This window comes from Canis lupus, chromosome X (genome assembly GCF_003254725.2).
Source record: "Canis lupus dingo isolate Sandy chromosome X, ASM325472v2, whole genome shotgun sequence".
NCBI classification, from domain to species: Eukaryota; Metazoa; Chordata; class Mammalia; order Carnivora; family Canidae; genus Canis; species Canis lupus.
In genome coordinates this window covers 88,060,881-88,087,297 of record NC_064281.1, presented here as the reverse complement: position 1 = coordinate 88,087,297, position 26,417 = coordinate 88,060,881, and the positions used below count along the sequence as shown (strand labels likewise).

At 36.3% G+C, this 26,417-nt stretch overlaps 1 protein-coding gene across 1 annotated transcript in view; it reads left to right on the top strand.

The window, feature by feature from the left end:
* The window catches only part of IL13RA2 (interleukin 13 receptor subunit alpha 2), a 106,731-nt gene extending 81,387 nt beyond the window's left edge, over window positions 1–25,344 (top strand). Inside the window, exon 8 of the mRNA XM_049107644.1 lies at window positions 25,298–25,344. Within this exon, the coding sequence (XP_048963601.1) occupies window positions 25,298–25,329 (32 nt within the window). The 3' untranslated portion in view covers window positions 25,330–25,344. The remainder of the gene's footprint in view (window positions 1–25,297) is intronic.
* Window positions 25,345–26,417: the final 1,073 nt, after the last annotated feature.

Below are 26,417 nucleotides of genomic sequence, written 5' to 3'. Positions count from 1 at the left end.
TCAACCTGACATTAATAAAGTATTATTATTTTTACATGCTGCCGGTTTGTTTGCTTTTTTAAAGAATCTTTGTATCTTTTTTTTTTTAATTTTTATTTATTTATGATATTCACAGAGAGAGAAAGAGAGAGGGGCAGAGACATAGGCAGAGGGAGAAGCAGGCTCCATGCACCGGGAGCCTGATGTGGGATTCGATCCCGGGTCTCCAGGATCGCGCCCTGGGCCAAAGGCAGGCGCCAAACCGCTGCGCCACCCAGGGATCCCCAGAATCTTTGTATCTATGATTTATGGTAAGATTTCTCTATAAATTCCCTTACTCATACTGTTATTTTAAAATAAAAAATAAAGTAACACTGTTGTTTATCTTCTGGCCTCTGGAAGATGTCAAATAATAATTGAATAATTGTCACAGAGTATAAGACACCTATAAATCATCTAAAACTAGCATTTACTTTGTGAGAAGAATTTATTTATTTATTTATTTATTTATTTATTTATTTATTTATAGATTTTATTTATTCATGAGAGACACAGACAGAAAGAGGCAGAGACACAGGCAGAGGGAGAAGCAGGCTCCCTGTAGTGGGTGGGGAACCTGATGTAGGACCCGATCCCAGGACCCAGAGATCGCGACCAGCCAAAGGTAGATGCTCAACCACTGAGCCCCCCAGGCATCGCTGTGAGAAGAGTTTAAGCTACTATTTTAAATCTTTAGAAATGATGAATTGTTCAGACTTTCTATATCATCATTAGTCAGTTTTAGTGGGTTATTTTTTTCTAGGTAGTTAATGACTCAATCTAAAATGTCAAGATTTTTTTTTAAAGATCTTATTTATTCATGAGAGACACAGAGAGAGAGAGGCAGAGACATAGGCAGAGCAAGAAGCAGGCTCCCCTCCAGGATTACGCCTTGAGCCTAAAGTAGAACTTAACCGCTGAGCCATCCAGGTATCCCTAAAATGTCAGGATTTTGCATAAAGATGTTCATATTACTTTTTTATTTTAAGTCTATGCTGTTTCTATAGATTTGCACTCCTTTAGTTATTTTATTATTTTTTTAAGATTTTATTTATTTATTCATAAGAGACACAGAGAGAGAGAGAGAGAGGCAGAGACACAGGCCGAGGGAGAAGCAGGCTCCATGCAGGGACCCCGATGTGGGACTCGATCACAGGACTCCAGGATCACTCTCCAAGCCAAAGGCAGATGCTCAACCACTGAGCCACCAAGGCATCCGTTTGTCCTTTCGAGTTTAACCATCTTAGTGGTTGTGGAGTGGTATTTCCCTGTAGTTTTGATTTGCATTTCTCTAGCAACTAATGATTTTGAATATCTCTTCAAGGACTTGCTGGCCATTTGTATATCTTCTTTGGAGAAATGTCTGAGTCTTCTGCTCTTTTAAAAAGTGAGTTATTTATTATTTTATGATGGAGGTATAAGTGCATTTTATATAGTAGTATATGCCCAAGAGAATTGAAAATAGGTGTTTAAATGAAAACTTATAAAGTATATGATTTAAGTTTTTTTCTCATTCTATGGGTTATCTTGTTACTTTCTTGATAATCCTTTGAAAACAATTTTTTTTTCTTAAATTTTTATTTATTTATGATAGTCACAGAGAGAGAGAGAGAGAGGCAGAGACATAGGCAGAGGGAGAAGCAGGCTCCATGCACCAGGAGCCCGATGTGGGATTCGATCCCGGGTCTCCAGGATCACACCCTGGGCCAAAGGCAGGCGCTAAACCGCTGCGCCACCCAGGGATCCCTGAAAACAATTTTAATGTTGAAGTCCAAACATCAGTCACTTATCACTTGTAATTTTGGTGTCATATCTAAGGTCACAAAGTTTCAGTCTAATGTTTTCTACTAAGATTTTTATAATTTTAGCTCTTACATTTAGATCTATGATTAATTCTGAATTAGTTGTTATATATGCAGGTTTAATTTCATTCTTTTATGTGTTGACATCTATTTGTTCCAGCATCATTTGTTGACAAGACTATTCTTTCCCCATTGAATTATTTTGACTCCTTTGTTGAAGTTCAGTTGACCTTAAATGTAAGGTTTATTTGTGTACTCAATTCTGTTCCATGGGTGTGTATGTCTGTCCCCATGCTAAGAACACATTATTATGATTCATGTAGGTTTATAGCAAGTTTCAAAATCAGGAAATTGTGAATCCTCCTACTTTCTTTTTGCTGATCCTTTCTTTTGCCAGCTCAAATCTGCTGTTGAGCCCCTTTAATGAATTTCTCATTCCAGTTATTATATTTTTTAATTCCAGTTTCTTTTAATACTTTTATTTTTTAAAATATTTTATTTATTTATTAATGAGAGACAGAGAGAGAGAGAGAGAGAGAGAGAGAGAGGCAGAGACACAGGCAGAGGGAGAAGCAGGCTCCATGCAGGGAGCTCAATGTGGAACCCAATCCCGGGTCTCCAGGATCATGCCCTGGGCCAAAGGCAGCGCTAAACCGCTGGGCCACTGGGGCTGCCCTTCTTTTAATACTTTTTCAAATAGTCTGTATCTCATTATTGATAGTATCTTTTCAATTGGACAATATTCTCATACATTTTAGTTTTTAAGATGTGGTTTTGCTTAGTTCTTTGGTCATACTCAAAATAGATGATTTAACGTTTTTATCTAGTAAGTTCAATGTTTAGCTTCCTCAGGAATAGTTGCTATGATTTCTTCTCTTCCTATATATGTGTTGTACTTTCTTGTTTCTTAACATATCTCATATATTTTTTTCAAAATTAGATATCTTAAATAATATAATGTATTAACTCTGGAAATCAGATTGCTATTCCTGCCTACTGTTTGTTTTTGTTGTGACTTTAATATGATTGCTGATTACTTCTTAGTTATTTTACTGAGTTACTTCTGCAAAGTCTATGTTCTTTGTTGTGTGTAGTCACTGAAATGTCAGTTCACTTACCTAATTCATAAGCTGATGAATCACTAGAGATTTTCTCAAACACCAAGAACCAAGGATTTTCTCAAAGGACCAAGCAGTCTCCTAATATTTGCTGAAGGGGTGTGTGTGTGTGTGTGTGTGTGTGTTTATGTTGCGGTATACCTACAACACTCAGGTAGATAATTGACAACTCTACCTGAGCTTTTACTTATTCCTTGTGTGGAGCTTTGAGGTCAACCAGACAGAGAGTTTAGGTCTCTGGGTGTGTGCATAATCCTATATATGCTTGTGCCATTTTGGATTCACAGGGTTATGTCAGAGCTTTTCAAATCCTCTATGGATAGCTCATTCCCCAGCTTTTCCTTCTCAGGTCTTCGGTTAGTCTATCAATTGTCCCAATTCTTATCATCCTCTTCAGGAAGCCTGAAATTCAAACAACTACCTCTGAATGATTTCATCAAAATTCCCTAAGGTAAAGGTTTTTTTGCATTAGGTGAACTCTGGGTCAAGTCTAATGAAGATAGTCTGAAACTGTGGTGTTCTGGGTAACTACCAGTTATGTGAAGTGGTAGCAAATGTGTAAGAATGAGGTTATGAAGAACCTCTGATCCTGTTCTGCCCCTGTGTTGGCTGCCAGGCTGCTGACTTCCACCATGATGGCTAGCTGTTAGTTTTCTAGGGTATCATGGAGGTTGAAAGAGGGGGATAGGAATAGTGCAAGGCAACAAACTTCAGAACTCATTGTTTTTATCAACATTTCTTGAATAAATTCTCCTCGGATTGCTGCAAGCCTTTAGTCAATTTGCAGAGTTCTTAAAATATTGATTTGAACAATTTTTGCAAGTTTTCTAATTGCTTTTACATAGGAGAGAATTTTTTGTTAGTTCATCCTGCCAGTTATGTTTTACAGCTGTTTTCTCCCACACTGTATCTTTGTCTTTTTAAATTTTAAGTATATCTTTGGTGAACAGGTATGATTATCTTTTTTCTTTCTTTTTTAAAAGATTTTATTTTATTAATTCATGAGGACACACAGAAGCAGAGACGCTGACAGAGGGAGAAGCAGGCTCCCCACAGGCAGCCAATGCAACACTCGATTCCCAGACCCGGGATCACACCCTGAGCCGAAGGCAGACGCTCAACCGCTGAGCTATCCAGGAGTCCCTTTTTTTTCCTCTTTCAAGACACATTTTTTTAATTCACTTAATATGAATACTTCATTGCTAATTAAATAGCATTTGATATCAGAATTTTATTACTTAATTTAATCTTCTTTAGCATTTTTTTGTTGGTTTAAAAATAAACTTTGGGGATCCCAGTGGTTTGGCGCCTGCCTTTGGCCTGGGGCGCGGTCCTGGTAGTCCTGGGATCGAGTCCCGGGTTCGAGTCCCGCGTCGGGCTCCCGGCATGGAGCCTGCTTCTCTCCCTCTGCCTGTGTCTCTGCCTCTCTCTCTATGTCTATCATGAATAAATAAATAAAATCTTTAAGAAAAAAAATAAATAAAAATAAACTTTAAAAATAAACTAGTTTTTACCGTTAGTGGGAATGTAAACTGGTACAGCCACTGTGGAAAACAGTATGGAGGTTCCTCAAAAAGTTAAAAATAGAACTACTCTATGATCTAGTAATCACACTACTAGGTATTTACGCAAATAATACAAAAACACTAATTCAAAGTGATACATGTGCCTCTATGTTTATTATGGCATTATTTACAATAGCCAAGATATGGAAGCAGCCCATTCTATAGATGGATGAATGTATTAAGGATATATATACACACAATGGAATATTATTCGACCATAAAAAATGAAATCTTGCCATCTGCAACAACGCGGATATAACTAGAGAGCATAATGCTAGGCAAAATAAATCAATCACCATAGAGAAAGATAAACACCATATAACTTCACTCATATGTGGAATTTAAGAAGCAAAACAAATAGGCAAAGCAAAAAAAGGAGGGAGGGACAAACCAAGAAACGCTCTTAACTATAGAAAATGAATTGATGGTTACCAGAGGAGAGGGGCATGGAGCAATAGGTGAAATAGGTGATGGGGATTAAAAAGTCCACTTACCATGATGAACACTGAGTAATATATAGAATTGTTGAATCACTATATTGTACATCTGAAACTATTATAACATTGTATATTAACTATACTGGAATTAAAATAAACTTAATAAAAAACTTAAAAATAAAACGTAACACAAAATAAACTAGTTTTATCTTCTTTAGCACTTTTCATTTGCTTAAAAATAAACTTTATTGAAGTTAATTCACACAGAATAAAATGCATCCATTTACAGTGTACATTTAGATAAGGCTTGAAAATATTTCCACTCATGTAAATTCCATCACAATTAAGATATGGAATATTTTCATTATCCCAAGAATTTTCCTTGTGACCATTTGTAGTCAAATTCCCTTCTCCACCCTGGGGATTGTTTCCCATCTCTCATTTTATCTTTTCCATAATGGCATCTTAATAGAATCATTGAGCATGTCTTTTAAGTCTGGTCTCTTTCACTTAGCTTAATGATTTTGAGATTCATCCATGTAGTTGCATGTAAGTATTTTGTTCCTTTTTATTTTTAAATAGTCTTCCATTGTTTGCATGTACAACATTTTGTTTATCCAGTCATTGATTAATGGACATTTGAGTTGTATCCTGCATTTTGGCTATTATAAAGTTGCAATGAACAAAAATTAACATGCAATGATTTGTGTGAAGATATGTTTTCTTTTCTCCTAAATTATCTGAGAGTAATCTTTGGCTTACATGGCAAATGTATGTTTAACTTTATGAAAACATGTGGTCATTTTTTTTCCAAAGTGTTTGTAACATTTAACATTCCTACCAGCAATATATGATTTCTAGTTACTCTATATAAACACCCACCCTTGGTGCGCCAGGGTGGCTCTGTCAGTTTAGCAGCTGCCTTTGGCTTGGTCGTGATCCTGGGGTCCTGGAATAGAGCCCCGTATCAGGCTTCCTGCTCGGCGGGGAGTCTGCTTCTCTCTCTCCACCTGCTGTTCCCCCCTGCTTGTGCTCTCTCTCTCTCAAATAGATTAACACAATATTATAAGGAAATAAAAATTAAAAAAATAAACACCCACACTTGACATTGTCAGTTTTTTTTTTAAATATTTTCTTTATTTGAGAAACAGAGAGAGAGACAGAGACAAGGCAGAGGGAGAAGCAGGCTCCATGCAGGGAGCCCGACGTGGGACTCGATCCCGGGTCCCCAGGATCACGCCGTGGGCTGAAGGCGGCACTAAACCACTGAGCCATCTGGGCTGCCAGACATTATCAGTTTTTATAATTCTTCTTATTCTTATGTTTGTGTAATGGTATGTCATTTTAAAAAAATTTGAACTTCCATTATTAGATTGAGGACTTTTAAATATAATTTTTGGCTATACCATTTTGTAAAATGCTTGCTGAAGTCTTCTGCCTAGTATTATATTGGGTTGTCTGTCATTTCTTCTTGATTTCTGTGAGTTCTTTATGCCATATGGATATGAATTGTTTCCAGGTTATGTGTTGCAGATTCTCTTTTACCATTCCATGACTTGCTTTTTTAGTCTGTTGTAACATCAATGAACAGATGTCCTTAATTTAATTTTTTAAAAAAGATTTTATTTATTTATTTATGAAAGACACACACACGGGGGGTGGGGGGGCAGGCAGAGACACAGGCAGAGGGAGAAGCAGGCTCCATGCAGGGAGTCCGATGTGGGACTTGATCCTGGGTCTCCGGGATCAGGCCCGAACTGAAGGCGGCACTAAATTGCTGAGCCACTCGGGTTGCCCTGATGTCCTTAATTTTAATGTGGCTTGCCACTCACTTCCTTTATGGTTCGTCTTTATTTGTTTTATTTTTTACGAAATATTTTATTTATTTGAGAGAGAGAGAGAGAGAGAGTACAAGCAGGTAGAGTGGCAGGCAGAGGGAGAGGGTGAGGGAGAAGCAGGCTCCCCATTGAACAAGGATCCAGATGCTGGGCTCTCGTGATCTGAGCTGGAGGCAGACAGAGACACAGGCAGAGGGAGAAGCAGGCTCCATGCAGGGAGCCCGACTTGGGACTTGATCTCGGGTCTCCAGGATCAGGTCCTGGACCGAAGGCAGGTGCTAAACCACTGAGCCACTGAGGCTGCCCTAAGCTTTATTTTTAAAATGCTTACATTTAGACCCACAGCCTACTTAGAATTGATGTGTGTGTCTAGTGAAGCCATTTTTATCTCTTTCTCATGTGGATATTCAATTTATCTAATGCCATTTACTGATAAACAAAGTATTTTCCTCACTTCTTTTCAGTAGTATGATTGTTATAATTTCAGTGACTGAATAATTGTGAATCTATTTTGGACTCTTCTGTTACATTGGTCTATTTTGCTATCCTTGTGCAATACAATACTATCTTAATTATTGTAGTCTAAGAGTTTTGATATCTGGTTTATAAGTTCTCTGGTTTTGTTCTATTTTTTCCACAAAATTATCTGGATAGTCTTGACCTTGCATTTCCATATATATTTTGCTACAAGTTTGCCAGTTTAAACAAAAACTTTTTTGGGATGTTTATTGAGATTGTAATGAATATCTATATTACTTTGGGGGAGAAGCGTAATCATTACAATACTGAGTCTTGTAACTCATTAACATTGTATGAGACTACATTTATTTAGGTTTTCTTTTATCCTTTCCAAAATGTTTTATACTTTTCTATATAGAATTCTTTCTTATTGGGACATCCGGCTGGCTCAGTGGTTGAGCATCTGCCTTCAGCCCAGGGTGTGATCCTGGAGACTGGGGATCAAGTCCCACATCGGGCTCCCTGCATGGAGCCTGCTTCTCCCTCTGCCTGTGTCTCTGCCTCTCTCTCTCTCTCTCTCTCTCTCTCTCTGTGTGTGTGTCTCTCATGAATAAATAAATTTAAAAAATTTTTTTAAAATAATTCTTTCATATTGTTCATTAAACTTATTAATAGGAATGTATTAATGTTTGATGACATTACATGTATATAAAACTTCATCTTTTGTTTGTTGCTGGTATATAAAAATGCATTTTAAAAATGTTGATTTTTAAACTAAAAAAATGTCGATTTTTGTATACAGCTGTGGTACAAGGCCTAAAATTAAGGCCAAATATGTGCTGCCTTGACTTCTGGTAAACTGAAAGGGCCTCTAATGCACTAACTGCCAAGTTCTCCCCGCCCCCATTCTCACTCAGTAGATAAGGTCCTCTAGCTAAAATATCCTCCTTATCAAGGGGACCAGGCATAGTTTCTGCTTACCCTGAAGAAATGAGCTTCAGTTCCCTGACAGCCCACAGAATTATTCAAAAAGCCAAATGCATTCTTCCCCAGAAACCAGGGTCGCTCCATCCCCTTGCTACAAATCCTACTACAGATCTTGGTTGTTCACTGTGGTCCTGTGGTTGTTTACCACTCCTGTGGTGTGCAGTACTCTCCTCCTGTGGGCTGTGAGTATATGTGATTAATAAACTCTATTGATCTCTTTTGTGCAGTGTTTTCATGTGTTTGCTAGCCCCATAGTCCTAGAGCAGGAATCCCTCCTTAGCAACACAGTGAATAGGAGATAATTAAAACGTGCCTTTTTGCTAAACTCACTTAACTTGTACTTTATTTGAATAATCTTTGAATTTTCTGAAAATATAATCACACATTTGAAAGTGATGTCAGTTTTATTTCTCCCTTTTAAATTCTTGTATCTATTATTTATTTTTCTTGCCTTATTGAACTAGCTAGGACTTCCAGTATAATATTGACCATAAGTAGAGATTATGGATGTTTTTGATCTTTCTTAACCTCAAGGAAAGTTTCAAAATTTTGTTTCTAAGTTTTTAGTTTTTGATAGGTTACTTTTTGTAGATACCATTTATCGGATTAAGTGTGTTCTCTTCTATTTCTAGTTTTCTAATAGTTTTCACCATAAATATTAATGGAATCTTCTTAGGTACTTCTTCTGCATCTATTTAGATAATTTTTTCCTCCTCTGTTCTATTAATGTAGTGAATTACATTGTTCGATTTCTCATATGTTAAACCAACTTTGTATTCCTGGATTAAACTTAACTTGATTATTTATTTATTTTTCTAATTTAGAATTTTTGCTACTGTGTTAATGAGTGAGTTAAACTTTTTAATTATGAAATGTAATTTTTTATATCTAATGGTGACTTTTACCTTAAAATCTACTTTTTGTGATATTAATTTAGTTATTTATTTCAGTGTTCTTTTTAAAAAAATTTTTTTTTATTTATTTATGATAGTCACACAAAGAGAGAGAGAGAGAGGCAGAGACACAGGCAGAGGGAGAAGCAGGCTCCATGCACCGGGAGCCCGATGTGGGATTCGATCCTGGGTCTCCAGGATCGCGCCCTGAGCCAAAGGCAGGCGCCAAACCGCTGTGCCACTCAGGGATCCCTATTTCAGTGTTCTTTTGATTAATGTCTGCCTGCTATGTTGTATTCTACCTTTTACCTTTACTTTTATATTTAAAATGATTTTTCAAAAAGCAACATGTAGTTGTTAGAAATAATTATCTTTTCATTGCAGCATTTAATCCATTTTTGTGGGATGTATTTACACATATAAAAGCTTAAATAGAAATATTTTAGCTTAGGGATCCCTGGGTGGCGCAGCGGTTTAGCGCCTGCCTTTGGCCCAGGGCGCGATCCTGGAGACCCGGGATCGAATCCCACGTCGGGCTCCCGGTGCATGGAGCCTGCTTCTCCCTCTGCCTATGTCTCTGCCTCTCTCTCTCTCTCTCCTCTCTCTGTGACTACCATAAATAAAAAAAAATATATTTTAGCTTAAATTGAATACCTTGTTGTGTGCTTTCTTTTTGTGCCACATTGTATGTCCTCCTTTCTTTCTTGCCTTCTTTTGTATTATTTTTATTATACTTCTTTATATCAACTTTATACCTAAATATTATATTTTTAGTCCTACACATTCCCCTCTTTAATATGGCATTTTGCACTATGTACATTACTGAAAATTTGAAATAAAGAAAAAGAACTTTACCAAACTCCCCTCCCTCCTTCAGCTTTATTAGATAGTCTAAAATTACATTTCTATTTTCTAGGACTTCAATTGCTTTTCCCATCTGACTTTTAAAAACTGATTACAGCAAATGAATCAGTTGCTAAGTGATATAAGTACACAAAAATAACATCTTGATTTCTGTGAAATGCATTTCTCTGCAATTCCTGAATAACTCCAAATTATGCTAACTCTGAGCATAAATGTTTACTCTGAGTTTTAGATAGAAAAAAATGTGTTCTAAATCTTTGCCATCACCTTATGTATATCTAGCATCAAGGCTGTGAAGAAGTTTTTCCTGTTTAGGCCTTTATCTATCTGATGTAAAATCATCTCTGCCACAGCTTCTCATTCCATGACCATGGCCTCCGTTAGTGGGGCACTCCAATGACCAGATCATCCATACTTGAAGCACTCATTGATGCTCAAGGCTGCAGTAAGATCTTTGGTGTCTGAGCAGACCTGCAGCAGCAGAGATTCTGACACAGGCCAGGAGAGGATGAGTTACAAGGTAGTGGCTGTTTATTTTCAGGGTCCTTGCCCGTGTCACATGTGTGTCTGTACCTATACTTAAATATTGTAATATTTATAGTAGCTACCACAAATATCTTAATGTGTATTCCTGATATCAAAGTATTATAATTAGTACTTTTACCTCTTCCTGGACAATTTAATACCATAAAAGTTTTGAACTCCATTTACCTTCTTTTTATCTTATATATTATCTTTGTTATGAATATTAACTCTGCATTTTTCAACCACTCAATACATTATTATCAATAATAACCAGTACTAATTTTTTTGTGGTCACAAAAATTTTTGTTGTTTTGTTGTTTTTCGTTTTTTCCCCCATCTTCAAATTTGTTCTCATTTTCTTTCTGAATATCATCCTTTGGTAATTCTTTCTGATTAGCTTTCTGAATATCATCCTTTAGTAATTCTTCAATTGTTTGACTGCTATTGACAAATTTTCTCATTTTTTTGATCTAAAAATATCTTTTTTATTTTATTTTATTTATTTTTAAAAGATTTTATTCATTTATTCATGAGAGACAGGGGCGGGGAGTGGGCAGAGGGAGAAACAGGCTCCATGCAGGGAGCCCAATGTGGGGCTCGATCCCTCATCTCCAGGATTAGGCCCTGGACTGAAGGTGGTGCTAAACCACTGAGCCACCTGGGCTACTCTGTCTTTCTTTTTTAATGGATATATATTTTTTTTATGTAGAGATCTATCGTTTGGTCATTTTATTTTTTAGTAAATTTAAATTATGCCAATAATTTCTGGATTCCATTTTTCATTTAAGAAGTCACTTATCATATAGCAATACAGATATAACTCAAGAAGCAAGAAAAATCTCAAACAACAACCTAACCTTCTACCTAAAGAAGCTAGTAAAAGAATAACAAATGAAGCCTAAAGCCAGCAGAAGGAAGGAGATAATAAAGATTAGAGCAGAAATAAATGATATAGAAACTAAAAAACAAAACAAAACAAAACAAAACAACAAAGTAGATTAATGAAACCAGGAGCTCATTCTCTGAAAAAAAAAAAAAATTTGATAAGCCTCTAGCCAGCCTACTCAAAAAGAAAAGAGAAAGGACTCAAATAAATAAAATCATAAACAAGAGAGAAGAAATAACCCACACCACAGAAATACAACTATAAGAGAGTATTATGAAAAACTATATGTCAACAAATTGGATAATCTGGAAGAAGCGGATAAATTCCTAGAAACATATAAACTACCAAAACTGAAAAAGAAGAAATAGAAAACTTGAACAGATTGATAACCAGTAAAAAATTGAATCAGTAATCAAAAAACAAAGGTCCAGGGCCAGATGGCTTCACAGGCAAATTCTACCAAACATTTATAGAAGATTTAACATCTGTTCTTCTCAAACTATTCCAAAAAAATAGAAAAAGAAGGAAAACTTTCAAATTCATTCTATGAGGTCAGCATAACCCTGATACCAAAACCAGATAAAGCTCCACTGAGAAAGAGAATTACAGGCCAATATCCCTGATGAACATAGATGCAGAAATTCTCAATAAAAAACTAGCAAATTGAATCCAACAAACATTTAAAAAAAATCACTCACCATGATCAAGAGGGATTTATTCCTGGGTTGCAAAGGTGGTTTGATATTTCCAAATCAATTAACATTGATACACTACAATAATAAGAGAAAGGATAAGAACCATATGATAATTTCAATAGATGTGGAAAAAACATTCAACAAAGTACATCTATTCATGTTGAAAACCTTCAACAAAGTAGGTTTGGAGGGAACATACATCAATGTAATAAAGGCCAAATATGAAACACTCACAACTAATATCATCCTTAATGGGGAAAAACCGAGAGCTTTTCCTCTACAGTCAGGAACAAGACAGGGATGTCCATTCTCACTACTGTTATTTAACATAGTATTGGAAGTCCTAACCACAACAATCAGAGAACAAAAAGAAACAAAATGCTTCCAGATCAACAAAGAAGGAGTAAAACTTTCACTATTTGCAGATGACGTTGATACTCTATTTAAAAAATATGAAGGACTCCACCAAAAAACTAAAACTGATAAATGAATTCACTAAGATCACAGGATACAAAATCAATGTACAGAGATTTGTTGCATTTCTTTACATGAATAATGAAGCAGCAGAAAGAGAAATTAAGGAATCAATTCTATTTGTAATCTCACCAAAAAATAAAAATAACTAGGAAAGAACCTAACCAAAGAGGTAAAAGACCTATATTTGAAAACTATAAAATACTGATAAGAGAAATTGAAGCTGACACAAAGAAATAGAAAGACATTCCATGCTCATGGACTGGAAGATATTGTTAACATGTCTATACTACCCAAAACAATCTACACGTTTAATGCAATCCCCATCAAAATACCAATAGCATTCTTCACAGAGCTAGAACAAACAATCCTAAAATTTGTATGGAACCACAAAAGACCCTGAATATCCAAGGCAAACTTGAAAAAGAAAAGCAAAGCTGGAAGCATCACAATTCCAGACTTCAAGTTATATTTTAAAGCTATAGTGATCAAAACTGTATGGTACTGGCACAAAAATATACACAGAAATCAAAGGAACAGCATTGAAAACCCAAAACCCAGAAACAAACCCACAAATAGATGATCAAATAGTCTTCAACAAAGCAGGAAGGAATATCCAATGGAAAAAAGACAGTCTCTTTAACAAATGCTGTTGGGAAAACTGGACAGCAACATGCAAAAGAAAACACTGCTCTGTTTTCTTACACCATTCACAGAAATAAACGCAAAATGGATTTAGACCCTAAATGGGAGACCTGAAATCCTCAGAATCCTAGAGGAGAACACTGGCAATAACCTCTTTGACATTGGCCATAGCAACTTCTTTCTAGATATGTCTCCTGAAGCAAGGGAAATAAAAGCAAAAATGAACTATTGGAACCTCATAGAAATGAAAAGCTTCCGCACAGCAAAGGAAACAATCAACAAGACTAAACGGAAACCTACAGACTAGGAGAAGATATTTGCAAATGATCTATCTGATAAGGGGTTACTATCCATAATATATAAAGAATTTATAAAACTCAACACCCAAAAAACAAATAATCCAGTTAAAAAATGGGCAGAACATATGAATAGACATTTCTCCAAAGAAGACATCCAGATGGCTAACAGACACATGAAAAGATGATCAACATCACTGCTTGTCAGGGAAATAAAAGTCAAAACTACAATGAGATATCACCTTACGCTTGTCTAAATGGTTAAAATCAACGACACAAGAAACAACAGGTGTTGACAAGGATATGGAGAAAGGGAAACCCTCATGCGCTGTTGATGGGAATGCAAACTGGTGCAGTCACTCTGAAAAACAGTATGGAGTTTCCTCAAAACGTTAAAAATAGAACGTCCCTATAATCCAGCAATTGCACTACTAAGAATTTACCTAAAGAATACAAAAATACTAATTCAAAGGGATACATGCACCCTAATGTTTATAGCAGCTTTATCTACAATAGCTAAATTATGGAGCCAGCCTAAATGTCCATTAACTGATGAATGGATAAAGAAGATGTTATATATAAAATATATTTTTTTCTGTTAGAGAATTGCTTTATTAACACAAAAACATGCAAACTATTAAGTGCTAAGAAACCTAAGTATCTAAATCATAGCAAACAGGTAGCAATTCAACATCCAGGGTCCGCAGAACGCTTGGAGACGGCAACAGGTCAGACTCCCAGGGTGGAGAGGGCATTTTCAGGGGGGCCCTAGATGCAACAGCTTTTCAAGTTCCCTCTCCTCATCAAGGATCATGAGAGGCACTCCATTCAAGCGGAGGTGTGCGATCCGGTGTATATATATATATAATATTACTCAGTCATAAAAAAGAATGAAATCTTTCCATTTCCAGTGACATGGATGGAGCTAAAAGTATTATGCTAAGCAAAATAAGTCAGTCAGAGAAAGACAACTACCATGATTTTACTCATGTGGAATTTAAGAAAAAACAAAGGGGAAAAAAAGAGAAAGAGAGAGGCAAATAAAGAAACAGACTCTTTAATTATAGAGCACAAACTGGGATCCCTGGGTGGTTCAGTGGTTTAGCGCCTGCCTTTGGCCCAGGGTGTGATCCTGGAGTCCCAGGATCAAGTCCCACATCAGGCTTCCTGCAGAAGCCTGCTTCTCCCTCTGCCTGTATCTCTGCCTCTCTCTCTCTTTCTCATGAATAAATAAATAAAATCTTAAGAAAATATATAGAGCACAAACTGATGATTACCAGAGAGGAGGTGGGTAGTGGAATGGGGGAAATAAGTGATGGGGATTAGGGAGGGCACTTGTTTTGGTGAGCACAGGGTGATGTATGGAAGTGTTGAATCACTATATTGTACATCTGAAACTAATATTTCACTGCATGTTAACTAACTGGAATTTAAAAACTTGAAAGGAAAAGAAATCAAGTATCACTCTTATATTTCCTGCTTTGTAGAAGAAGAAAAGAAAATGTATAAATCTGTCTGCTTTTAACTTTTTCTTTATTTTCGGTTTTTAGAATTTTTACTCTAATGTGTTTATGAGTGGTATGGTTATTATTATGTATCTTACCTAAAGATTGTAAGTCTTCTTGAATTTGTACCTTGATTATTTATTCAGTTTGATGAAATTATCTTCCATTATTTCTACCAATATTTTGTTTTTCTCATTTTTTCTCTTCTCTTTAGAGACTCAAATTACATAAATATGTGTTATTTTCACCTAGGATACAAGATTGCCTGATGATAAAATTCTCTGAACTATGTTAAACTGAAGAATGACACAGTCAGGTTCTAATATTGAAAATATCACTCTAGTAGTTCATGTAGAAGGTGAACATGAAACACAGAGTAGAGGCAGGAAGTACAGTTATAAAGTGATAACTATAATCTCTTTTGCCACTTGTAATGTGTTTCTTTCACTGGCTTCCCTTTCTCCTCCCATTTTCTAAATTTGGGTATTCTTCAAAGTTCTATTTTTGTCTTTTTATATTCTGTTCTTTTTATTCCCTTATAGTAATGTCTGTGAAGTTGTCTGTGAGATAAAACTTTCCAGTTTTCATTCCCTCTTCCAAGAACCCATGCTGCATTCAAAACTGCCCACTCACACTGCAAACCAGTACTGTTAAAAACAAATTTTCTCCTGCATCATTTTAGTTCTGTCCTCTGATTTACAGTTTCTGTTAATGATATGATTATACATCAGCCACTAGGCTCGTATCGATCATCTCTGGTTCCTTCCTCTCTTGATTCCAACATTTCACAAGTGATAAAACTTCCTGATCTTTTCTGTTGCCAAAATCCAATATCAGCTCTCATCTCCTGGACTATTGTAAATTTTTTAACTGGTCTGTTTGTACCATCTCTTTCCATTCTATCCATCTAATAAAAAGTTTTCAGGTTAATTTTCCTAAAGACTCATCATATGTTGATACGTATAATGGACTGTTACTCAGCGATAAAAAAGAATGAAATCTTGCCATTTGCAACCACGTGGATGGAACTAGAAGATATTATGCTCAGCGAAATAAGTCAGTCAGAGAAAGACAAATATCCAAGATTTAACTCACATGTGGAATTTAAGAAACAAAACAAATGAGAGGAAAAAAAAGAGAGACAAAATAAGAAACAAACCCTTAGTTATAGAGAACAAACCGATGGTTACCAGATGAACATATGAGACAGAAGAAAAAACAACAGAGAAGGAGTCAAAACAAAAAAGTCTCTTAATGATAGGAAACAATCTGAGGGTTGCTGGAGGGGAGCTGGGTGGGAAGATGGGATAACTGGGTGATGGGCATTAGGAGTGCATTTGATTGAATGAGCACTGGGTGTTATATGCAACTGATGAAGTACTAAATTCTACCTCTGAAACTAATAATACACTATATATTAATTAAATTGAATTTAAATAAAAAATTTAAAATGACTCAACATGTTGTTTGCCTGCTCAAAACATTCAGTGATCTCCCTTTGTTTACTTAGTAATATACAATTCATCAGCCAAGCATTCAAAGCCCCCACAAAAGTTCTCTATCTAATCTCTGTATTTATCTCCCATCATACTTCAACAGAGAGATTTTGTTTCAGGCACATTGGACTAATTGTCATTCTCTATACATATTCCATGCATTCCTTCATTAGAATCTTTGTCTGTTCATAGTGTAGGGATAGAGGGAACATTCCTCAGCATCTTAAAAGCCATTTACAAAAAGCCCACAGCAAATATCATTCTCAATAGGGAAACACTGGGAGCCTTCCCCTAAGATCAGGAACACGACAGAGATGTCCACTTTTACCACTGCTATTCAACATAGTACCAGAAGTCCCAGCCTCAGCAATCAGGCAACAAAAAGAAATAAAAGGCATTCAAATTGGCAAAGAAGAAGTCAAACTCTCCCTCTTTGCAGATGACATGATGGTGTATGTAAAAAACCCAAAAGACTCCACCCCAAGATTGCTAGAACTCATACAGCAATTGGGCAGTGTGGCAGGATACAAAATCAATGCCCAGAAATCAGTGGCATTTCTATACACTAACAATGAGACTGAAGAAAGAGAAATGAAGGAGTCAATCCCATTTACGATTGCACCCAAAAGCATAAGATACCTAGGAATAAACCTAACCAAAGAAGTAAAGGATCTATACCCTAAAAACTATAGAACACTTCTGAAAGAAATTTAAGAAGACACAAAAAGACGGAAAAGTATCCCATGCTCATGGATTTTTTTAAAGATTATTTATTTATTTATTCATGAGAGACACAGAGAGAGAGAGAGAGAGGCAGAGACACAGGCCGAGGGAGAAGCAGGCTCCATGCAGGGAGCCCGACGTGGGACTCTATCACGGGTCTCCAGAATCACGCCCCAGGCTGAAGGTGGCACTAAACCGCTGAGCCACCAGGGCTGGCCAATGCTCATGGATTTGAAGAATTAATATTGTGAAAATGTCAATGCTGCTCAGGGCAATTTACACGTTCAATGCAATCCCTATCAAAATGCCATGGACTTTCTTCAGAGAGTTGGAACAAATCATCTTAAGATTTGTGTGGAATCAAAAAAGACCCTGAATAGCCAGGGGAATATTAAAAAAGAAAACCATAGCTGGGGGCATCACAATGCCAGATTTCAGGTTGTACTACAAAGCTGTGATCATCAAGACAGTGTGGTACTGGCACAAAAACAGACTCCTAGAACAGAATAGAGAACCCAGAAATGGGCCCCCAACTCTATGGTCAACTAATACTAGGCAAAGCAGGAAAGACTATCCACTGGAAAAAGGACAGTCTCTTCAATAAATGGTGCTGGGAAAATTGGACAGCCACATGCAGAAGAATGAACCTATACCATTCTCTTACACCATACACAAAGATAAACTCAAAATGGATGAAAGATCTAAATGTGAGACAGGAATCCATCAAAATCCTAGAGAACACAGGCAACACCCTCAATGAACTTGGCCACAGCAACTTCTTGCAAGATACATCTATGAAGGCAAGGGAAACAAAAGCAAAAATGAACTATTGGGACTTCATCAAGATCAAAAGCTTCTGCACAGCAAAAACAAACAAACAAACAAACAAACAAACAAAAAACCAAAACAGTCCACGAAACTAAAAGACAACCTACAGAATGGGAGAAGATATTTGCAAATAACCTATCAGATAAAGAGCTAGTATCCAAGATCTATAAAGAACTTATTCAACTCAACAGCAAAGAAACAAACAATCCAACCATGAAATGGGCAAAAGACTTGAACGGACATATCACGGAGGAAGACATAGACATGGCCAACAAGCACATGAGAAAATACTCCGCATTACTTGCCCTCAGGGAAATACAAATCAAAACCACAATAAGATACCACCTCACACCAGTGAGAATGGGGAAAATTAACAAGGCAGGAAACCACAAATGTTGGAGAGGATGTGGAGAAAGGGGATGCACTCTTGCACTATTGGTGGGAATGTGAACTGGTGCAGCCACTCTGGAAAACTGTGTGGAGGTTCCTCAAAGAGTTAAAAATAGACCTGCCCTATAACCAGCAATTGCACTGCTGGGGATTTACCCTAAAGATACAGATGCAGTGAAACAGCAGGACACCTGCACCCCAATGTTTCTAGCAGCGATGTCCACAATAGCCAGACTGTGGAGGGAGCCTCAGTGTCCATCGACAGATGAATGGATAAAGAAGATGTGGTCTATGTATACAATGGAATATTACTCAGCCATTATAAACTATGAATACCCACCATTTCCTTCAACATGGATAGAACTGGAGGGTATTATGCTGAGTGAGGTAAGTCCATCGGAGAAGGGCAAACATTATATGTTCTCATTCATTTGGGGAATATAAAAAATAGTGAAAGGGAATAAAGGGGAAAGGAGAGAAAATGAGTGGGAAATATCAGAGAGGGTGACAACATGAAAGACACATAACTCTGGGAAACGAACAAGGGGTAGTAGAAGGGGAAGTGGGCGGGGGGATGGGGTGACTGGGTGATGGGCACCGAGGGGGCACTTGACAGGATGAGCACTGGATGTTATAATATATGTTGGCAAATTGAACTCCAATAAAAAAATATAGAAAAAAAAAGTCTTTGCTGTTTTTGTTTTTTTTTTACCTTTTACCACAAAAACATGTGACAGTAAATAGCATTTCTTTACTAGCAGAATGTCTAATATCTTTTGGGACATGAAAGATATTTTGCACTTAAGCCAGGTCACATCATGTACTATTTTACTTTCATCTGCCAAACTGTTTACCTGTAAAATGTGGTCAAAACTTAGAGACACTTATTGGAAATATAAGCCAATAATGATTTGAAATTTGGCAGAGAAAAGTAACAATGAGGAGGGGCAGTTAAGTTTAGAGTCATAAAAGTCTTTTTGAAGATTTATTTATTTATTAGAGATAGTGCAAGGGGAAAGGGGCAGAGGGAAGGAATACTCAAGCAGACTCCCTGCTGAGCATACAGGGCTTGATTCCCAAGACTCTGAGGTCATGACCTGAGCCTAAATCAAGAGTTGGATGCTTAACCAACTGAGCCATCCAGGCACCCCTAGAGTCATAAAAAATTTTAATAATTTCAAAGTGAGAAAACTGTTCTAAGAGCTGGCAAAGCATTTCAAAAACTTGTAGCCAAGTTTGGATTACAAATGAATGCTAAAGCTAGTTAATAGCAAAATTGAACTATTGTTCCCAGGCAGAATTTCTTTTATTTGTGTCTTTGGTTAACAGACTCTGAAGAAATTCCAAAAGAGGAGTTTCAATTATGTCTTGAGGAATATGGTCATTGTAAAATTAAAGCATATACTCTTAAGGTGGCTACTTTGAAAAATGGTCATTCTTTTATTTCACACCTATCCTGGTTTTGTTGAGTATTCTCTCACTTAGGTTTTCTAAAAAACAGACTTTCTTGGTCTTTTTACTCTAGGACCACACTCTAATTTTGGCCCTGAAGATCTTATCACACTCATGAGAATGATTATTACTATTCTATTTTGAGCACTTAATATGTGCCTGACATGTACTGAGCACTTGAGTTATATTATTTAATGCTCACAGTACCATTGTGAGATAGGTAGTTTTATCTTTGACAATTTAAATATAAGAAACTCATGTCTTGGATAGTTTAAATGACTGGCCATGGTCACCTGATTTAGAAGAAGTAGAATTTTGTTTTAAACTCTGAAGTCTTGATCCAAAGGTGACCTCAGGGAAATATGTTTTTACCAAACATCAGAGCTTACCCTGAAAATCTAAAACAGAGTTCCTTTTAACTCTAATTTTTTTCCTTGGATGTTTCCTGGATCTTCTTAGGTTGCTCAAAAGCAGGCTTCTTCCAAGGGAGAGGAAGCCTCAGGCCCATCTTATTGCACAAGTGTCACAGGGTTTCAAGGGACATTGTTTAGAGAGAAACCTAAAAGAAAGGATTTCAAATGGGTATTCCACATGGAAGCAAGAGTTCTTAGTCTTACTGCTCTTTACATTGAGAATCCCACTCTGCAGCACTATTGAACAATAATAACCTTATACCAATACTGTTTCTGGACATTAGAAGCTTCATAAAGTTTGGAGTGTACAGATAATATACCGTATATCTGTGTACGTTGCTTACATTTACCCATTTCATCAGCAGATTGATTCTAAAAGTTGGAAGTCACAAAATAAGTAAAAATAATACATGATGTAGTTTACTCTTATTTTTTTAAGATTGATTGATTGATTGATTTATGACGCAGAGATAGACAGGGGCAGAGACACAGGCAGAGAGAGAAGCAGGCTCCTTACAGGGAGCCCAATGTGGGACTCTATCCTGGTTGATGAAAGCATTTTGTCTTGGGTCCCCAGGATCATGCCCTGGGCCAAAGGCAGATGCCCAACCGCTAAGCCACCCAGGCATCCCAGCTTACTCTTCTTTAATTAAAAGAGTCTTTACTAGGTGATAATTTTCAAATGACATAGGCAGACGTTCAAAGTCATATATATTTTGACTGGATGGAAATAGAATGAAAGGCCTGAAGTTCATTTAATATCATAGTGTACAATTTTGTAAAGCATTTACTAAAGAGGTATTAGACTTATTTCATTAACCGACTTGATTGACTCATTTTTTTATTTGTTATTTTTTATTTTTTAAAGATTTTATTTATTTATTCATAGAGACACAGAGAGAGAGAGAGAGAGAGAGAGGCAGAGACACAGGCAGAGGGAGAAGCAGGCTCCTTGCAGAGTCTGACGTGGGACTCGATCCAGGGTCTCCAGGATCACGCCCTGGGCTGAAGGCGGTGCTAAACCGCTGCACCACCGGGGCTGCCCGACTCATTTTTTTTTTTAAAGATTTTATTTATTTATTCATGAGAGACACAGAGAGAGAGAGGCAGACACAAGCAGAGGGAAAAGCAGGCTCCATGCAGGGAGCCCGACATGGGACTCGATTCCAGGTCTCCAAGATCAGGCCCTGGGCTGAAGGCGGTGCTAAACCGCTGAGCCACCGGGGCTGTCCGATTGATTCATTTTTATATGGTAACTTCTGGTATTAGTAACTTCTTACCTCATATTGTAAGTCGATAGGCTTTCTTCCCAAATAGAAATTACAAGGGTGTGGATGTTAAAAACATAAAGTGAGATGGTAATAATTTTTACATATGGTGTTTACTGTTTACCAGGGACTAGTCTAAGAGCATTAACTTGTATTACCTCATTTAAACCTCACAACTACCCTAAGAAGTAGGTAATTATCATTTTTATTTTACCAAAGAGCAAACTGAGGCATACAGAGATTAAGTAATTTGCTCAGTCATGCACATAGCTATTATGTAAATGTGAACCCAAGAAATCTGGCTCCAGAATTCATATTCTTGTCCACTGTACTGTACTGTGTTAGCTTTCTTTTTCTAATATATTCAATCTATGGAAAGAGTAACATTCTATGGTAAAGAAAGTAAGGTCTCCCTTAAGAATTTAATGAATATTCAAATCCAACTGAATCTGTCTACTATGGGATTATTCTATTTGCCCTTCATGATCTGTAGGCCTCCTCCCTCCTTAAGCTCTCAATAGTAATCAATTGTCACCTGCTAAGCTGATGATATTCATCTTTACCACATCTATTATCTCTAATCTCTGCAACCTTATAAGTAAAGCCCATGTACTACTAACTTCTGAGAAGACTGGACTTTTGGTTTTATACTTTCATTCACTTTAGAATATATTTCTCCTTCATTTTGATTATGTATCCTCTGCCCAAGAGTAAACTACATTGCATATTATTTTTATTTATTTTGTGACTTCCAACTTCTAGAATCAATCTGCTAATGATATGGGTAAATGTTAGCAACCTACACAGATATATGGTATATTATCTGTACACTCTAAACTTTATGAAGCTTCTAATGTCAAGAAAGAGTATTGGTATAAGGTTATTATTGCTCAATAGTGCTGCAGAGTGGGATTCTCAATGTAAAAAGCAGTAAGACTAAAAAATCTTGCTTCCATGTGAAATACCCATGGAATTGCCCAGAAAGGCTAAACCTCAGTGCTTCCCAATTTCCCTCCATAGTACCCTAGCTAATAGGTGTTATAATAGTTAACAGGTATTATATGAAATAAAAGGATTTTTCTGGGAAAATAATTTTGGGAAATATTGGCTTGAAATCTTGAATCTGCCCCTTACTAATTGTGTTAACTTGCTAAAATGATTTAATCTATCTGCATCTCATTTTGTTCTTCGATAAAATGAAACCAATTGTATTATCTGCCTCACTAATTTGTTGCAAATATTATACTAGGTAATGCATGTGAATCATTTTGTACTATGCTTTACTCATAGTTTGTATTCAACACATGACAGCCACTATTATTACATTATGATTATTACTATTATAATCCAGGATAGAGCTACTAAATTTGAATTGTGTCCAAGTCTGCAATGTCCTGGTAGAGTGTATAGCTCAGGTTTGCATGCAGCAGATCCCAAATTCTGCCCTGTGGATGACTGATTCAGAATCTGCAAATACTTTTTTAAAATGTAAATGCCCATGTTCTGTTCCAAGAAATAATGAGTTAGTACATTATGTAAATTATTTTTTATAAAATTCCATTTTCAATAAAATCAACTTGCAGTAAGATTTGGGAATCACTAATTTAGAAAATAATATTCATATTCCCTAGCATAGCATTCAAGGCTTTGCACGACCTGGCTCTATCCTGCCTTTACATTCTCAGCTTCTGCTGTAGTAATGGAGAATACTTTTGAAATAAAAGTTTTGGAACCCCACATAGTATTTAGAAAAGAAGAGTTGTAACTGAAAGACAAAAATCCACCAGTCACTACAAAGTTTTCCAGTGTTCTACAGCAGAGGTTTCAAACCTGTATATATGAAGAATCACTTGGGACACTTGTTAAATATACTCCCTGAGCTACCCTCCTAGAGTTTCTGGTAGAGTAAATCTGAGATGGGACTTGCAGAAGTAACATTTTTTAAAAGACTTCTAGGGAATTCCAATGAAGAGTCAGTCTTGGAAACCATGGTGTACTTTTCTCTTGGTCTATATCCGTTGAGAGCTGAGACCAGATATTTTTCCTTCTTTATTTTGTCCAAAAATCAATAGTCCAGTGCTCACACAAAGTAGGTGCTCATTTATTGATCCAAGTAAGGGAGAAGGATTGGTTGGGTGAGAATAGGAGATAACTTTTTGCTGTGTCACCATAATGACTTAATTTGTATCAGACATACTCTCCTCTGGAATGAGGAAGGAGAAACAAGGCAACAAACTATTCTATTGTGACTCCCTTGATACCACTTTTAAGGACACTAGAGATGTAGACCTTTATGCTCTTTGATGGAAAGTCCAAATGTAGCCTAATTGGATTAGCAGTATCCAATTGTAATGTATTAAATTTTTTGTTTGTTGTCTCTTATCTATGAAAGCAAGGCAAATGAACTATTCAAGTCCAAAGTTTTTTTTTTTTTTAAGATTTTATTTTATTTATTCATGAGACACAGAGAGAGAGAGACAGAGGCAGAGACACAGGCAGAGAGAGAAGCAGGCTCCATGCAGGGAGCCCGACGTGGGACTCGATTCCATCCCAGGACTCCAGCATCACGCCCTGGGCAGAAGGCAGGCACCAAACCGCTGAGCCACCCAGGGATCCCCCCAAGTCCAAAGTTATATAGCATTTTGGTTAACAGTGCAGGCTCTGGATTCATACCTTTTGTTGTCAAATATTTTCTTCACCCTTTGCCAGCTGTATAACCTTAGGAATGTCACTTAAACTTTCCATGCCTCAGTTTTCTCAATTATAATGGGGGGAGGATAATATTACTATCTATTTCATATGATTGTGAGAATTTAATGAGATTATAAATACAATTCAATTCTTGACACATAAGATGTACCAAATATTTCCTTATTTGTGTATCTCCTTGTAACTAATGAAGAATTTTGTACATACATATATCAGAATTTCCATAGAATTCTAATCCCTTTCCCTAAAGTATATGCTTCATAGAATTCTAATCCCTTTCCCTAAAGTATAATATGCTTCACATATTATATGAAGTATATGCTTCTTTCCCTAAAGTATATGTTGTTTAAGTATAAGCAACCTCTCATGTGGCAGCTGCATTTTCCAAATACTGACAAAGGGCAAGATATAACAATGCGTTATAGAGGTGGAGTTTTTAATCACTTGTACTTGATCATGTGTTCACCAGTTTGAAAAAGGCAGGAAAAATACAATAGTATAATTGCTAAATGTCATTTCTTAAGAAGGATTGCCCTTTAGATACAGATTTATTTCATTCCTATTTTTTTTTGTTTTGTTTTGTTTTTATAATAAATTTATTTTTTATTGGTGTTCAATTTACCAACATACAGAATCACACCCAGTGCTCATCCAGTCAAGTGCCCCCCTCAGTGCCCGTCACCCATTCACCCCCACCCCCCGCCCTCCTCCCCTTCCACCACCCCTAGTTCGTTTCCCAGAGTTAAGAGTCTTTATATATATATTTTTGGACTAAAATACCCTTTTTGAGGGAGTGACATACCATGGCTTATTATATTTTTAAAAAATTTCCGGTATTTAAAATTATTTTTAATGATAAATTTATGTTAGACCATGACATGAAGGCCTATGATCACTATGAGATCCACTTAAAGCTAAAACATCACAGTGAAGTTCTCCCTTACTTTAGCTATCTACAAGTGCAAATACCCATTTCCTCCAGATGTCTTTGAATGTGGTTTTGTTTTTCAGTTGACAGTTTCCAAGAGCAGCTGCCACCGTGACATTAAACACAACAATAGAGTATTCAAACCTCGGATAAGAGGCAAGATGTATGATGGTGGCAGTGTGCTTTTATCAGGTAAGCAATTAAGACATGAGAATATTAGAAAAGACTATTAATTCTGTTATTTAATACTTTCACATTAGCTTTATCAGAAAAGAGATAACTTCTTATGTTGCACTGAGATATTATATAAGGCATTTAAAATGCTTTGCAGAGATTAAAGCACTAGATCGATGCAAAACATTATCAGATGATACCCTCTTGAAAACCACTTCCTTTGCTGTCTTATTTGCCTCCCTCATAGTTTTAATATTACATAGATATTACTTTTTATGTGCTAAACATAAAAAAAAAGTACACCTAGGCTGTGTATTTGGATACTCTGAAAACGCTATTGGTAAGACCTCAGGTATGTTTAAAATTGCCTTAAAAGAATAGAGCAGTTATTTTTTCATATGCTAGTAAACAATATTCTCTTAAATTTCTTTACTTTTCAAATTTTGTCAAATAAGTATTATGTATATAAAAATAAAATATAAATATAAAATAAAGATAGTAAGACTATTCAATGTATTTATAAATGAAAATCATATAAAACAAGCTTGTTTTATATCTGATTACCACTGGGTGTCAGCAACGTATGACTTTCGACAATCTCTAAATAAAGTTGTATAATAATCGAGGTTTATTTCATGTTAGTATTTGATTTAATATTTATTTTCATTTGAGATTTTTATTACTGAACTAATCCTTAACTATATATTTCTAATGATTTTATTCCCTGGATGATGCTTCATTATCACCACAGTATTATAGAACAAATACTAAGTGGCACTTCCTTGTAATTTTTTAAACTATAGAAGTAAAAGACCTCGAGATGGTAAAAGTATAACCAACCTGTTAGCTTACAGTTTGTGTGTGTGTGTATGCTTGCCTATCTGTGTGTTTTGTAGATTCAAATCATTTAAATAGTAAATAGATCAGGATTGCTCAGAAAACACATTAAAGGAGCCATTCATTGATTCATCCCTATAGTCATACACTCAACACACATTTACAGAATACTTACTGGTTTAGGATCTGTTC